The sequence below is a fragment of the Triticum aestivum genome, chromosome 7A (assembly GCF_018294505.1).
Source record: "Triticum aestivum cultivar Chinese Spring chromosome 7A, IWGSC CS RefSeq v2.1, whole genome shotgun sequence".
Taxonomy (NCBI): Eukaryota; Viridiplantae; Streptophyta; class Magnoliopsida; order Poales; family Poaceae; genus Triticum; species Triticum aestivum.
This window is the reverse complement of record NC_057812.1, coordinates 638,696,696-638,711,750: the sequence shown is the minus strand read 5'-3', so window position 1 is coordinate 638,711,750 and position 15,055 is coordinate 638,696,696. Positions and strand designations below refer to the sequence as shown.

Below are 15,055 nucleotides of genomic sequence, written 5' to 3'. Positions count from 1 at the left end.
TTTCACCGGGAAAAAAGAATGAAAATAGATTTTACCGGAAAAAAAGAATGAAAATGGATTGTTACATGCTGAGATACATCTTTCCTATACATGGTTTGCATGTTGAAAGAAATACAAGATAAGTACTACTTAATTAGTTTTAATAATCCTTAAGAAATACACACAAAGTTTTTTTACATGAGTATATAAGTTCTACAGATTTTCATATCGAGCATACATATACTTCTTTTTCAGTGAATAATATATATTACTTTCCTTTTTAGAATCAAAATGAATGTGAAGATTTGTTCAAATCAAATCGTAATGGTGTTAAAAAATTAAACCAAATGGTAACGCCTTGTATATGCGATCGAATTGATATTGCTCCAAGTATTTCATGTTTATTGCAAAGCAACGGTTGCCATGCAAATTACCGTGCCCGCCCCCAGAAAATACAAAGATTACAGATGGGTAAAAGCACGGCGTGGCCATGCATCAAGGCCGCCGGAAGTTAGCCTTGATGGTCTGCACGGTGTGCTGGTCCGTGAGGAGCGTCTTGGCGACGAGGTCGTCGGGGAGCGCCCCGGCGAAGAGCGAGTTGCCGAGGAGCACCAGCCCCGGGTTCTGGCTGCTGAGGGAGGCGTAGAGCGTGGCCGGCGCGGTGCCGTTGTTGTAGAGGAAGTGCACGAGCCCCTGCGGCACGGCGAAGACGTCGCCCTTGCGGAGCACCTTGGCGTAGAGCTTGTTGTCCGGGTAGGAGGAGACGAAGCCGAAGTAGACGGAGCCCTCCAGCACCAGCGCCGTCTCCGCCGCCCTCGGGTGGTAGTGCACCGGGAAGACGCCGCCCGGCACGACGTCGAGGCGGACGTGGGACTCGCCCAGCGTGTTCAGGCCCGGGATCTGCACCTGGTTCGCCGTGAACCCGAAGCGCTTGCTCGTCTTGCCGCCCGGCTTGTCCAGGCCGCCGAAGAGGAAGTCCTCCGCCACCACCGCCGCCGGGTCCTTGCACGCCACCCCGTTCTCGTGCACTGCAGGTACGTACGCGCATATCACCATGGATGATCACATGGAAATTGAAGAGCTGCCACAAGCACGGCGTTTGTTTTCCGTACCTTTGGACGTGGGGTCGGCGACGCAGAAGTCCTGGAGAGGGTTAGGGTCGAAAGCCACAACATGGCCGGAGCCGAGAGCGACGACGGCGAGCGCCAAGAGCAACGTCGCAGCAGCCATGGCGAGCCTTCTGGATCAGCGAAATGTGCAAGGAGCGACGAGTGCAGGGTGTAGACTGTAGACTAGAGAGGCCTCCACTTATATACTAGTAGTATGATGCAGGGACGTTAATGGGCTTCCATGCATGCGCAGGCAATATTTTGGTAGTATATTATATCATACCAATGCGATATTCGCACATTTATGGCCTTCAATTTATAGGAGGGAAACTTATATGAAGAAAGATTTAAAATCCTTAAGTTTTGGAGAATATTCAACTCATTAATTAGCTTTTACAATTGCAAGGCGAATTTTAGGTTCTCAGGGACGTTTTGCGCAATAGGCCGCTAAGACGACGTTTCACCAGCTTGATGGGCCCAACGTGTGCTTACAAGTGGGGCATGGGCTTGTGTGGTGTGATATCACTTATTAATAAAACACCCCTTCAATTTTTTATTAATAAAACATATTTAAAATTGTTTTTATTGTTTTTAACTACTAGTCAATGTGTACATGTAATGACGTTAATTTGGAAGTATATTAAGTGCATGCGGATATTAAGTAGGATATTATTTGCGTGTTATTATGTAATTAGCATTATTTTTGGCATGAAATTATTTGCACACTAAACGTGTTGAGCGCTCGACATCGAAGCAGTTAGATCGTTGGATTGATATGATTTGATGGCCGAGATTAATTGAATCTGCCCTTTGGGTCTTTTTATATTGGTATAGATATAAATATAGATATAGATTTTTTGTTGTTGTTGAGGGAAGTGAGAGCAGTTCCTTGTAGCACGGTTGTTCTATTCCAAAGCATATCAAATATGTTGTATAATCTTTTAAAAATGAAGTATGGCTTTATACTCTACTCAATGTGTTTATTTTTCGCTTCTACTCTAATGCTTGCTTTACTTATGAATTAATCCACGTGCTGTACCATGTAGAGATAGCGATGGACAAGGTGACTTTTTGCATATGAATTTTTCATTTACGAAATGGGCGGGCAAAGCTTGCCTCAGTCCTGTTAATTAAAGTGAAAGAGTAGCTCATGATAGAAAACTAAATCAAGACATAATACACAAACAACCATAGAGGAAGAAGAAGACTAGTATGATTTTCATTGTAATTTTAATTTTTACTAGTCGTTTCACATACAGTTATCTTCTCATTGTACTGGTCGTTTTCCTAGATAATTATTAGTTCTATGATGCCCTTTGGGCGTCTTTCTTCAGAAAAAAGGCCCATTGGTTATTATCCATCAGTGGTAAGTACGTCACAACTGATGGGTGTGCGGCCCATCAAACGTGAACAAGCATATACTGTAGAAAAGGAAAGAATACTGTATGTCGATATATATGTTCATATATGTAAATTAAAAGACAATCCTCTATTTAAAAACATGGTCATGTAAAAAATCATATATTCATCTACGAAATGTTCATACATTTTTGAAAAAAGAGTTCAAAGACTCAAAGGAGAAAACTCCTGAACGCCTGAATTTACGTTCATACAATTTAAACAAAGTTTGCATGCAAAAGAAGAAGTAGAAGACAAACACATAAATAGAAACTGTATAAAAATAAGTAAAATTAAAAATAAGGAAAGTTGAAAAAATGGAAACAAAAAAGTAATAAAACTAGAGGATATAATTAAAAAGAAAAGGAAAGAAAGAAATAGAAAAAAAACAAAAATGGGCTGGGCCAAGGACAGTCGAGGGTACGCGTTAAGGCCATACCCAATGTAGGACAAGAAAGTACAGCTTCAGGCGGGCGTCCCTATTTCTCGCGTTATGCGAGACGAGAGGTTACTCTCGTTGAGCGCGCGAGCTGGGCCAGCCCATGAGCGCGGGAGGCCCCAGCCTTTTCTTTTTCTTTTTAAATTTCCTTTTTTTATTTTGTTCATACTTTAAAATATTTTAAATATATATAGGATGAAAAAAGAAACAAAGATAAAACGAAAATAAGAATAACCGGAGAAGAAAATAATAATAAAAGAAAACAAAACGAAAAAGCAAAGAAAAAACCGGCTCGACCGCCTCTAGTAAGTCGTGATCGTACACCTGACCCGTAACTGGAAGCTGGCGCAGTGGTTAGCTGCGCGTATGTTCCCCATCGCTACCAGAGTTTGATTCCTGGGCAACGTTCCTTTTCTTCCCCTGTTTTTCAATCTGGACGTGCTAAAATGGGCCAGTCCAACACCGTCTAATTGGACGCGGGAGTTTCCTCTCGACTCGCTTAAGGCGAGAAATAATCGCTATTGCTTCAGCAACACTGTTTACTTGGACGCGATAGTTTCCTCTCGACTCACTTAAGGCGAGGAATAGTCATCGCGGCTTCAGGTGTCGGTTAAAGGCCCTTTGCTACCACACCTTCCCTCGATAGATCCTCCATGGGCCGACCCGTATAAGGCACCAATGGGAAGCTTCCTTTTCCCGGTTTTGGGGACCTTCTATTTCCCGCTTTTGGGGACCTTCCAGAAGCTTCCTAGCCCGGTTTTGGGAAGCATCTGTTCGTTGTTCTTGTCTTTTGGTTTTTCCAAAACTACTTTTGTTTGATTTTATACTGTTTTTTTTCTTTTTCTTCTTTTTTCAAATGCATGGACCTTTTTTAAATTTGTGCATTTAAAAAAATTCTTCAACTATCTCTCAAATTCGTGAACTTTTTAAAAATTCACAAATTTTAAAAAAATGTGATTTTTTTTAAGAATCCTTTAATTTTTTTAAATTCACAGACTTGTTTTCAAAATCAATGAACTTTTTTCAAATTCCCAAAAAAAAATTGAAATCATGAACCTTTTCAAATCCATGAACTTTCCTTGAGCTTGTGAATTGTTTTCCAATTCATGACCCTTATCAATTTTGTATGAAACTTATTTTAATTCCTTCTTTTTGAAATTTCACATTTTCTTGAAAAGTAAATGGTGGACCCGTCAACAGTGAGTGGTCAACAGCCGAACGACCAACCAAGGAATTGGGAGAAGTGGTACGTCCGGAGCGATCGCTCGCCTAGTAGTTGGGCCAACCCATTTAGCCGGGGTGCATGAACGTTGTCTCCTCTACCTGGTGACGAAGGCGCTCAGGAGGAGGTCTTTGAGAGCAACAAGTTAACTAGCGCTTCTTCGGGAGCCTCGCAATGATTAGTGCTACTTAGTGCGCTTTCAGTCATCTGATACATCCATTTGCATCATGTTTACCTACTATTATTTATAATGTTTTTTATATACCATAATGTCTTTTGGAGTAATTCTAATGCATTTTCTCTTATAATATGTAAGGTTCACACAAAGAGGAAGAATTCCGGCAGCTGGAAATCTGGACCTGAAAAAGTTAAGTCAGACTACCTATTATGCACAACTCCAAATGAGCTGAAACTTCACAGGGAATTTTTATGAAATAAATAAGAATTATTGGAGTGAATAACTACCATAGAGGCCCACCAGGTGGGCACAACCCACCTGGGCACGCCAGGTAGCCCAGGCGCACCCTGGTGGGTTGTGCCCTCCTCGGCCATCTTCGATGCCCATCTTCTGGTATATAAGTCATTTTGACCTAGAAAAAATAAGGAGGGGACTTTCGGGATGGAGCACCGCCATCTCAAGGCGGAACTTGGGCAGGAGCACTTTTGCCCTCCGGCGGAGCGATTCCGCCGGGGGAACCTTCCTCCCGGAGGGGAAAATCATCGTCATCATCATCATCAACAACAACCCTCTCATCTTGGGGAGGCCAATTTTCATCAACATTTTCACCAGCACCATCTCCTCTCAAACCCTAGTTCATTACTTGTGTTTAATCATCGTATCGAAACCTCAGATTGGTACCTATGGGTGACTAATAGTGTTGATTACATCTTGTAGTTGATCACTATATGATTTATTTGGTGGAAGATTATATGTTCAGATTCGTTATGCTATTTAATACCCCTCTGATGTTTATCACTTGTGAGTAGTTACTTTTGTTTTTGAGGTCACGCGAGAAATCATGTTCCAAGTAATCGTGTGAACTTGATTTGTGTTTGATATTTTCATAATATGTATGTTGTGATTCCCTTACTGGTGTTATGTGAACGTCGACTACATGACACTTCACCATATTTGAGCCTAAGGAAATGCATTGTGAAGTACTTATTAGATGATGGGTTGCTAGAGTGACAGAAGTTTAAACCCTAGTTTATGCGCTACTTCGTAAGGGACCGATTTGGATCCAAAAGTTTAATGTTATGGTTAGATTCTATCTTAATACTTTTCTCGTAGTTGCGGATGCTTACGAGGGGGGATTAACCATAAGTAGGAGGTTTGTTCAAGTAAGAACAACAGCTAAGCACCGATCCCACATATCAAATTATCAAAGTAGTGAATACAAATCAAGCCAACATGATGAAATTGACTAGATGAAATTCTCATGTGCCCTAAAGAACACTTTGCTTATTATAAGAAACCGTTTTGGCCTGTCCTTTACCATAAAAGGATTGGGCTATCTTGCTGCATATTATTTGCCGTTACCGTTACGTGCTCATCACAAATTATCCTGCTACCAAGCGATTTGTTATTTACAATTTCAGCGCTTGCAGATATTACCTTGCTAAAAACTACTTTTCATTTTCTTCTGTTCCTCGTTGGATTCGACACTCTTACTTATCGAAAGGACTACGATTGATCCCCTATACTTATGGGTCATCACCGCCCGCCACGTGTCGCGCTTTGGGCGCTCCCTCCGGATTTTATTTTTTTTATTTTTCCGCACACGTTTTTGGTTTTTTAAACGTTTTTTCGGTTTCCACCGGTCTTCCTTAACTTTTGGGTCAAAAAAATTGTGCGAAAATAACGCATTTTCTTTTTTCATTTTTTTCACGAGAGTCACGATTTTGCTTCCGCGAAAGGCACGTTTGTGCTTTCGCGACAGTCACGGCCGTGCCTTTCGGAAACGAAAAAAACATGTTTTTTTTTGTTTTTTTCTTCCGCGAGAGGCATGGTTGTGCTTTCGCGAGAGTCACGGCTGTGCCTTTCGGAAACGAAAAAAACCGCATTCTCCTTTTCTTTTTTTGCTTCCGTGAGAGTCACGGTTTTTCTTCCGCGAGAGGCACGATTGTGCTTTCGCGAGAGTTACGGTCGTGCCTTTCGGAAATGAAAAAAATGTGTTTTCTGTTTTCTTTTTCCTTCCGCGGGAGGCACGGTTTTGCTTCCGTGAGAGGCACGGTTGTGCTTTCGCGAGAGTCACGGTTGTGCCTCTCGGAAATAAAAAAAACGCGTTTTCTGTTTTCCCCTTCTACGGGAGGCACGATTGTGCTTTCGCGAGAGTCACGGTCGTGCCTTTCGGAGAGAAAAAACACATTTTTTGTTTTTTTCTTCCGTGAGAGGCACGGTTTTGCTTCTGCGAGAGGCACGGTTGTGCTTTTGCGAGAGTCACGCCCGTGCCTATCGGAAACAAAAAAAACTCGTTTTCTGTTTTTTTTTCTTCCACAAAAGGCACAGTTTTGCTTCCGCGAAAGGTATGGTTGTGCTTTCGTGAAAGTCACGGGCGTGCCTTTTTCGGAAAGGGAAAAAACCCGTGCTCCCGATTCGGTTTTCTCGTCCGGTTTTTTTTTGTGAAAAAAAAGTTCGGCAAAACTTATCAACATGAGATCTAGTTTTGAAGATCTCGATGCGAGAAATCCAACGGTGAAAACAGTTCGAGAGTTGGACGCATGGTTTAAGAGATAAAACATTTTGAATAAATGAATCTAGGAAAAAAGGGAAAACTCCCAGGTGGCAACAAGTGGCACACATGGAGCGCGCCACTTATCGCAACCTGGAAAGGTGCGAGTGATTTTTGTAACAAGCACTCCTTAACTAGTGATTTCGGAAGATCTTGTGCTTCTAATTGACGCGTCAGGCACTGGAGCGCCAAGCGCTCAAGGTCGTTTCAGCTAGGTCGGCCCATTAACACTCTTCACTCACTCCTTACAGGAGCCACCCGGTCTCGCTCGCTCGAGCGCTCGGTTGAACGGTTCGGTTCAAGGTTGGCTTTTGGAAAAAAAATGATATGGTTTTTTCACGAAGTTGAAAAAAAATCATTAATATGAAAAAAGTTCACAGATTTGGCAAAAAACCATAATTTTTTAAAAAGGTCATGGATTTCAATTTTCTTTTGTGGAATTGAAAAAGAGTTCAAGAAATTCAAAAATTTCACAATTTTAGATTCGAGAAAATTCTTAATTTTTTTAATAGAACGGAAAGTATTCAAAAAATTTAAAAAGTTTGTGAACTTGAAATTTTTCATGATTTAAAAAACATAACGAATTTAAGGAGTCAATGAAAATAAAAATAAAGAAGAAAACATGACCGTACTGGACAAAAAACCTGTGAAACACGAAAAGTAGAAGAACCCAACCAAAAAACCCCGTGGAGACCTTCTAGAAAGTTTTGAAAACCATTGCTCGGAGTACATGTTTTGGGGCGGCCCAGTTCGCTAGTGATGGGATCGAGCTTGCGCACAAGTTACAGATAAGGAAGGAAGTGGCGGCTTAGGCGAAAGTCCTAATCTGAGCTTGTGCTCTAATACAAATTTTTTTTTTAACTTCAATATATGATGTTTTTTTACGAACATTAAGAAATGTTTTGAGTGTTTGGAAATTTTCATCATCATAACACATTTTGGGAAGCCACGGCAAAAAAGATAAAATCAACGCTCCAAAATGTTTTTAAAAGTAGCATCTTCGAAGACCTCCATGAGTGTAGTTCCAAGATAAAAATTTGTAAGCACTCAAAACATTTCTTAATATTTCCAAAAAATACAGTTTTTTTTTATTTTTTCATATATTTTCGATCTTACTGTTCATCTGGCCGACTGAGCTAAGAAACTCCATGTCCATATTCTCATATAAGCCTAAATAGTGCGAAGCAACCTGTGGTTCAATGGTTAGGGCGTCTCCAATGCCGACCCTCGAACCTTCCGCAACCGTTCGGACAGCGCTGTTCGGACCGTGAAATCCATCCAACTCGGTCCTGTATTGGTCCGCGGAGCGGTCCGAACGCGATTTCTTCCGCAAACCGGAGACACACGTGAGGGGGAGAGGGGCTTTGCGGGAGTCCAGACACGCGGAACGTCGCTCTCCCCCTGGCCCACCCAAAAGGAAAGTGGAGCCCACACTTTTGTAGCATCCCGCACTGTTTCCGCGCCAAAATCCCCCACTCTATTCTTCCATTCCCCGTCGCTCTCCGCCCAATTCCGGCTCATTTCTCTCACCCTCTCCTTCCTTCCGCCACTGACGCATGGAACCGTTGGAGAACCTGTCGGCGATGGAGCCGACGGAGGTGCCAGAGGATCCGAGCATCATGCTCGCCTGGAAGATCAGCTCAGAAATGCGGCCAAATCGCCACGTTAAAACGAAGGCCTCCAAGGAGGAGAAGCTCAAGAAGCGGTTGGCCGCTGGTGGGCCCGATGGTGGCGATGGGCGTGGAGGTTGTGGCGGGCGAGGGGGTCGGTGCGACCGTGGCAGACGCTGGTAGATGGGCGCGCTGACAGTACATACATCGCCCATTTCATATCGAGCATACATATACAGTGCCGACAAGTTTTTTTTACATGAGTATATCTATCTATACCTACTATTAAAGGAAGGTGATATTCTTGATTTCGTCCCGCATCTGATCCTACGTTACGTGAAATACATGAGATGGTACTAATTTGTAGAGCAAAGTTGTGTATCGGCTATTAAAAAGGTTCATATCACCAGAGTTGGGCCTGCGTTCCTCCAGTTGGGCCTTCACACATTCGTTGTGATCAAGCCCCGTAGGTTGTTTCAGTTTTGTTTCTCAAAAAAGGTTGTTTCAGTTTTTTTTAAGAATCCTACCTTCTCCCGCAAGGGATCGAGCAGGCGATCAAGCTCCTCCCGTTTCCTATGCCCTCCCATAAGTTGTTTCAGTTTTTTTTTCTAAACAAAAAACCAGTCGTCCAGCTAGGCCTTATGGGCCAGCAGACACGTCTCAGCTTTCAACGGAATAAAAAATCTTCTCAGCTAGCATAGGCCTGTATATGATGCGTCTTTTTTCGTCAATTGTCCCACCTTGCTCAGTTAAACTGATTACCAACAGTTTATATACTTTCTCAAATGATTGCCATCAGCCGCCTTGAGAAATAAACAGTGAGCTTGTAAAACGGGATTAGCGAAACAGTTTGTGAATCTCTACTCCTAATGGACGAATTGGTTGAATAGTCCCCCCCCCCCCACTTTCAACCGGTTTATTTTCAACCGGTTTTTTCCATCAAATTACCCCCACCCCCACGCCCACCCACTGAAACGCGTCCAGCGAACCGGGGAGAGATCCGTTGATTTGGCTAAGGTAGGAAAGAATCTATTATTTGTTTGCTAAAGCAAATTGCATTAATGGAAGAGATCCGTTGATTTGGCTAAGGTAGGAAAGAATCTATTCTTTGTTTCCTAAAGAAAAATTGCATTAATGAGAGAGATCCTTGATTTGGCTAAGGTACGAAAGAATATATTATTTGTTTCCTAAAACAAATTGCATTAATAGGAGAGATCCGTTGATTTGGCTAAGGTAGGAAAGAATCTATTATTTGTTTGCTAAAGTAAATTGCATTAATGGAAGAGATCCGTTGATTTGGCTAAGGTAGGAAAGAATCTATTCTTTGTTTCCTAAAGAAAAATTGCATTAATGAGAGAGATCCGTTGATTTGGCTATGGTAGGAAAGAATATATTATTTGTTTCCTAAAGAAAATTGCATTAATGAGAGAGATCCGTTGATTTGGCTAAGGTAGGAAAGAATCTATTATTTGTTTGCTAAAGCAAATTGCATTAATGAAAGAGATCCGTTGATTTGGCTAAGGTAGGAAAGAATCTATTCTTTGTTTCCTAAAGAAAAATTGCATTAATGAGAGAGATCCGTTGATTTGGCTAAGGTAGGTAAGAATCTATTATTTGTTTCCTAAAGCAAATTGCATTAATGTGAGAGATCCGTTGACTTGGCTAAGGTAGGAAAGAATCTATTATTTGTTTGCTAAAGCAAATTGCATTAAAGAAAGAGATCGATTGATTTGGCTAAGGTAGAAAAGAATCTATTATTTATTTCCTAAAGAAAATTGCATTAATGAGAGAGATCCGTTGATTTGGCTAAGGTAGGAAAGAATCTATTATTTGTTTCCTAAAGCAAATTGCATTAATGGGAGAGATCCGTTGATTTGGCTAAGGTAGGAAAGAATCTATTATTTGTTTGCTAAAGGAAATTGCATTAATGAAAGAGATCTGTTGATTTGGCTAAGGTAGGAAAGAATCTATTATTTGTTTCCTAAAGAAAATTGCATTAATGAGAGAGATTTGTTGATTTGGCTAAGGTAGGCGGTTTTTACGGTTCTTGGCGGCTCAGTGTGAGGTGGGGCGAGGTACAAAAAAATATCATGGAAGGTGAGACGGAAAAAAACCTGGGAGGTGGGAGTTGTCCCTGGTTAACCTACGAAATTTCATAGATTTTTTTAGGACGAAAAAAAACCAGTGGAGGTGGGACGAAAATTGGCCGGCGAAGACTACCACCTCCCACTATTGACTTTTTTTCGTCCGGTTTTATTTCATCCCACCTCCCACTACTGACTTTTTTCTTAATTAATAACTCCACCCTCCTGCTGGTTTTTTTCTAATCTAATTCAATCTATTGATCCTTCCTTAGTCACAATGCACTTACATGTAGCCCCGACAGATCGGTTTCCATATGAAATAAAACACAATCATCAATCAATCCTTGGTTCTCTTTTATAGGACTTGTTGCCATACATGAACCATACGATAACTTCCATATACAAAATAAAGGGAAACACAATCAGGTTTCCTTCCTTTCCAAAGTTCTAGCCACCGACCCCCTCCCCAGACCGCGTTCTTTTTCCCATGCCACCATCGACAATCTGCTCTCCCATTTCCTCGTCCTCCCCATGTTATGAAGTTCCAACGCACAACTACACAAACACCAGTGACATAGAAAACGACCGCCTCCTCCTCCGCGCCACCGCCTACTCTATTTTTCCCCTCTGTGTGGCGACCTGAATGGAAGGCGGTGGATCTGGGATGCGTCTGGTTCCACAAGACGTCAGGCGTAAGGAAGGATGGAAAACCACCGGCTGGATGGCCAAGGGTGGCCCGTTGAAGGTTTGAAACCTCCTATGGCGTAATTTTGTGCAACCTGCATGAAGATTGTAGGAGCTATCCATGTGGTCGTTCCATCGGCAACAAGTACGTATTGGATAGCACATAATTTGAAATTCTTGACGGAGTTGACTGACCATGACTTTGACTCTGACAATGTTGCATGTTCTTCGGAGTTGACTGGTGGCGTTTTTAGGTTATTACTACCATGAAGATGAGAGGAACATCGAGAAAAATCCTTTCCCTAAAAAATGGATGGGAGGAATATCTTGGTCTATGATTTCATGATGAATAGGACCCTGAGAAAGCAGTGGATGATGCCCCGTTGATTCTCTTTGAATTCGGCTACTGTGGGAATGTGTATAGTCAGGCTTGGAGTGAGCGCTTCCATGCATGTGTGTCAGTGGCACTCAGAGATTGGTTGTGCCGCTCTTGTGAGGGTGTGTGGGAGTGGTGTGCTCGAGACACGCCAATCTCGTGAGCAGGTGCGGAGATGAGTTGCACAAGAGAAACATTGGTGGGATGAACCCAAACCTTTATTTTTTTTCTAATATGAATTATCCTTCCTTCTTAGAAAAACATGTTTTGAGTAAAGTTATCTTTACTATAGACATATATTGACAATTAATCAAGTATCAACATCATTGCATGCTTATTGCGTGGAATGTGTGTCCCAATGTTGACAGAAGGTATAAAAAGATTGTCTTGGAATTATTATTTTCTTGGGAAGATATTGCCCTGAATTCTCATTTCTCATCAGAAATTTAGTATCCATTTTCGTTGATCTTATTTGCAACATGTACAAGTCAGTAATAATCTAAGGGGGTGCCCTACCGGAGAAGATTATGATAGTTGGACAAGAAACTTGGTACTGTCGTGCAAGGTAGAGGTAGGAGAAATAGGAGATAAAAGCATGCATGGTGGGAGAAGGAAGTCGAGTGTCGCGTGGTAGCTCAGACATGGAGTGTGGAAGAAAGACAATGACGAGATGTATGTACCTACTAGATCATGACCATGAGATATCATCCCATAAAAATGGCCTTTGACTCTCATGTCACATGAATTTTCTCTTTGTATATGTATATTTGTTAGTCCGTGGCAACGCACGGACACTTAGCTAGTTACAATAGAGTTTACTGATTCATAAAGTGTTTGCTGATTCAGAAAATGTTCGTGCATTTCAAAAAAAAATGTTCTTCTATTCTAGAATTGTTCACTGATTCAAAATAAAATGCTTAAAAACCATCCGCAATATATAATAATGTTCACAATTTTTTTAAAAGTTTATAAATAGTAAAAAATGTCACAATTTTTAAAATATTCCCAAATTCATAAAAATGTTCATGAATGATCAAAGGTATACCCGCGTGAACTTTGAAGAATTAACTGCTGGGATGGATTGACATATTATGGTATGTTTTTTTAAAATATGTTTCTTGAAATTCGGAATAATTCTTTGAATTACCAAGTTTTTTGACAACCACTTTATTATTTGGAAAATGTGCACATTGCTTTGATTTGTGAATAAATTTAGAAAAAAAGAAACATTTTCTTGCATTTGTGAACAAATTTTCAAAATCATGCGATGAGATGTCAAAAAAATGTGGTCATTGTCAATGGAAATTATGATTTTTTTTCTCCCGTTGCAACGCACAGGCTCTTTTGCTAGTGATTTCTAAAGATTTTCATATCGAGCATACATATACTTCTTTTTCAGTGAATAATATATATTACTTTCCTTTTTAGAATCAAAATGAATGTGAAGATTTGTTCAAATCAAATCGTAACGGTGTTAGAAAATTAAATCAAATGGTAACGCCTTGTATATGCGATCGAATTGATATTGCTCCAAGTATTTCATGTTTATTGCAAAGCAACGGTTGCCATGCAAATTACCGTGCCCGCCCCCAGAAAATACAAAGATTACAGATGGGTAAAAGCACGGCGTGGCCATGCATCAAGGCCGCCGGAAGTTAGCCTTGATGGTCTGCACGGTGTGCTGGTCCGTGAGGAGCGTCTTGGCGACGAGGTCGTCGGGGAGCGCCCCGGCGAAGAGCGAGTTGCCGAGGAGCACCAGCCCCGGGTTCTGGCTGCTGAGGGAGGCGTAGAGCGTGGCCGGCGCGGTGCCGTTGTTGTAGAGGAAGTGCACGAGCCCCTGCGGCACGGCGAAGACGTCGCCCTTGCGGAGCACCTTGGCGTAGAGCTTGTTGTCCGGGTAGGAGGAGACGAAGCCGAAGTAGACGGAGCCCTCCAGCACCAGCGCCGTCTCCGCCGCCCTCGGGTGGTAGTGCACCGGGAAGACGCCGCCCGGCACGACGTCGAGGCGGACGTGGGACTCGCCCAGCGTGTTCAGGCCCGGGATCTGCACCTGGTTCGCCGTGAACCCGAAGCGCTTGCTCGTCTTGCCGCCCGGCTTGTCCAGGCCGCCGAAGAGGAAGTCCTCCGCCACCACCACCGCCGGGTCCTTGCACGCCACCCCGTTCTCGTGCACTGCAGGTACGTACGCGCATATCACCATGGATGATCACATGGAAATTGAAGAGCTGCCACAAGCACGGCGTTTGTCTTCCGTACCTTTGGACGTGGGGTCGGCGACGCAGAAGTCCTGGAGAGGGTTAGGGTCGAAAGCCACGACATGGCCGGAGCCGAGAGCGACGACGGCGAGCGCCAAGAGCAATGTCGCAGCAGCCATGGCGAGCCTTCTGGATCAGCGAAATGTGCAAGGAGCGACGAGTGCAGGGTGTAGACTGTAGACTAGAGAGGCCTCCACTTATATACTAGTAGTATGATGCAGGGACGTTAATGGGCTTTCATGCATGCGCAGGCAATATTTTGGTAGTATATTATATCATACCAATGTGATATTCGCACATTTATGGCCTTCAATTTATAGGAGGGAAACTTATATGAAAAAAGATTTAAAATCCTTAAGTTTTGGAGAATATCAACTCATTAATTAGCTTTTACAATTGCAAGTCGAATTTTAGGTTCTCAGGGACGTTTGCGCAATAGGCCGCTAAAGACGACGTCTCACCGACTTGATTGGCCCATATTAAAAAAAAACATGATGGGCCCAACGTGTGTTTACAAGAAAAAACCAAGTGGGGGCATGGGCTTGTGTGGTGTGATATCATTTGTTTTTCTTTGCTGTTGAGGAAAGTGGGAGCAGTTCTTTGTAGCACGGTTGTTCTATTCCAAAGGGTATCAAATATGTTGTGTAATCTTAAAAAAATGTAGTATGGCATTATACTCTACGCTCAGTGTGTTTATTTTTCGCTTCTACTCTAATGCTTACTCCACTTATGAATTAATCCAAGCAGGGCCGTACCCCGGAAATTGAGGCCCCGGAGCAAAATCACAATTTAGGCCCCATGTATAAGAAAGTCAAGTAGGTAATTAAAACATTATTATTTTTATTAGTCACTGCGGTATTACAGATTTCTGAAGGAACTATACATACTTAAAAAGGAAAATCTTACAATTTTGAGCTACAAGTCCATCTTTTACTCTTTTAGCCAAAGCGTGCCATCTTATGAGCATTTTTTGATACAAAATCTTGGATTAGTATTCTCAACCTGAATGTTGTCAACATTATCATCAACATCAGCCTCTATATTCTGATTTTTCAGAGGCGCTCTGATTGCTCACCTCCAGGGACTGCGGCGACCAAGCAGCAAGATTCCAACCTCTTGAATTCCTAAGGGGACGATGGATGGATTGATGGATCAATGGAACAAGCA

The 15,055-nt window shown here is 42.2% G+C and overlaps 2 protein-coding genes across 2 annotated transcripts; both read right to left on the bottom strand.

Moving 5' to 3' along the window:
• Window positions 1-474: 474 nt before the first annotated feature.
• Window positions 475-1,251, bottom strand: LOC123154923 (germin-like protein 5-1). The gene is made up of 2 exons (XM_044573530.1): window positions 1,092-1,251; window positions 475-1,007 (listed from the first exon to the last, which is right to left on the bottom strand). Exons 1-2 carry the CDS (start codon window positions 1,207-1,209, stop codon window positions 475-477), a joined length of 651 nt encoding a protein of 216 aa, XP_044429465.1. The 5' UTR covers window positions 1,210-1,251.
• Window positions 1,252-13,102: 11,851 nt separating this feature from the next.
• On the bottom strand, window positions 13,103-14,110 carry LOC123154639 (germin-like protein 5-1). The gene is made up of 2 exons (XM_044573323.1): window positions 13,890-14,110; window positions 13,103-13,805 (listed from the first exon to the last, which is right to left on the bottom strand). The coding sequence occupies exons 1-2, from the start codon at window positions 14,005-14,007 to the stop codon at window positions 13,273-13,275; spliced, it is 651 nt and encodes a 216-aa protein (XP_044429258.1). The 5' UTR covers window positions 14,008-14,110; the 3' UTR covers window positions 13,103-13,272.
• Window positions 14,111-15,055: the final 945 nt, after the last annotated feature.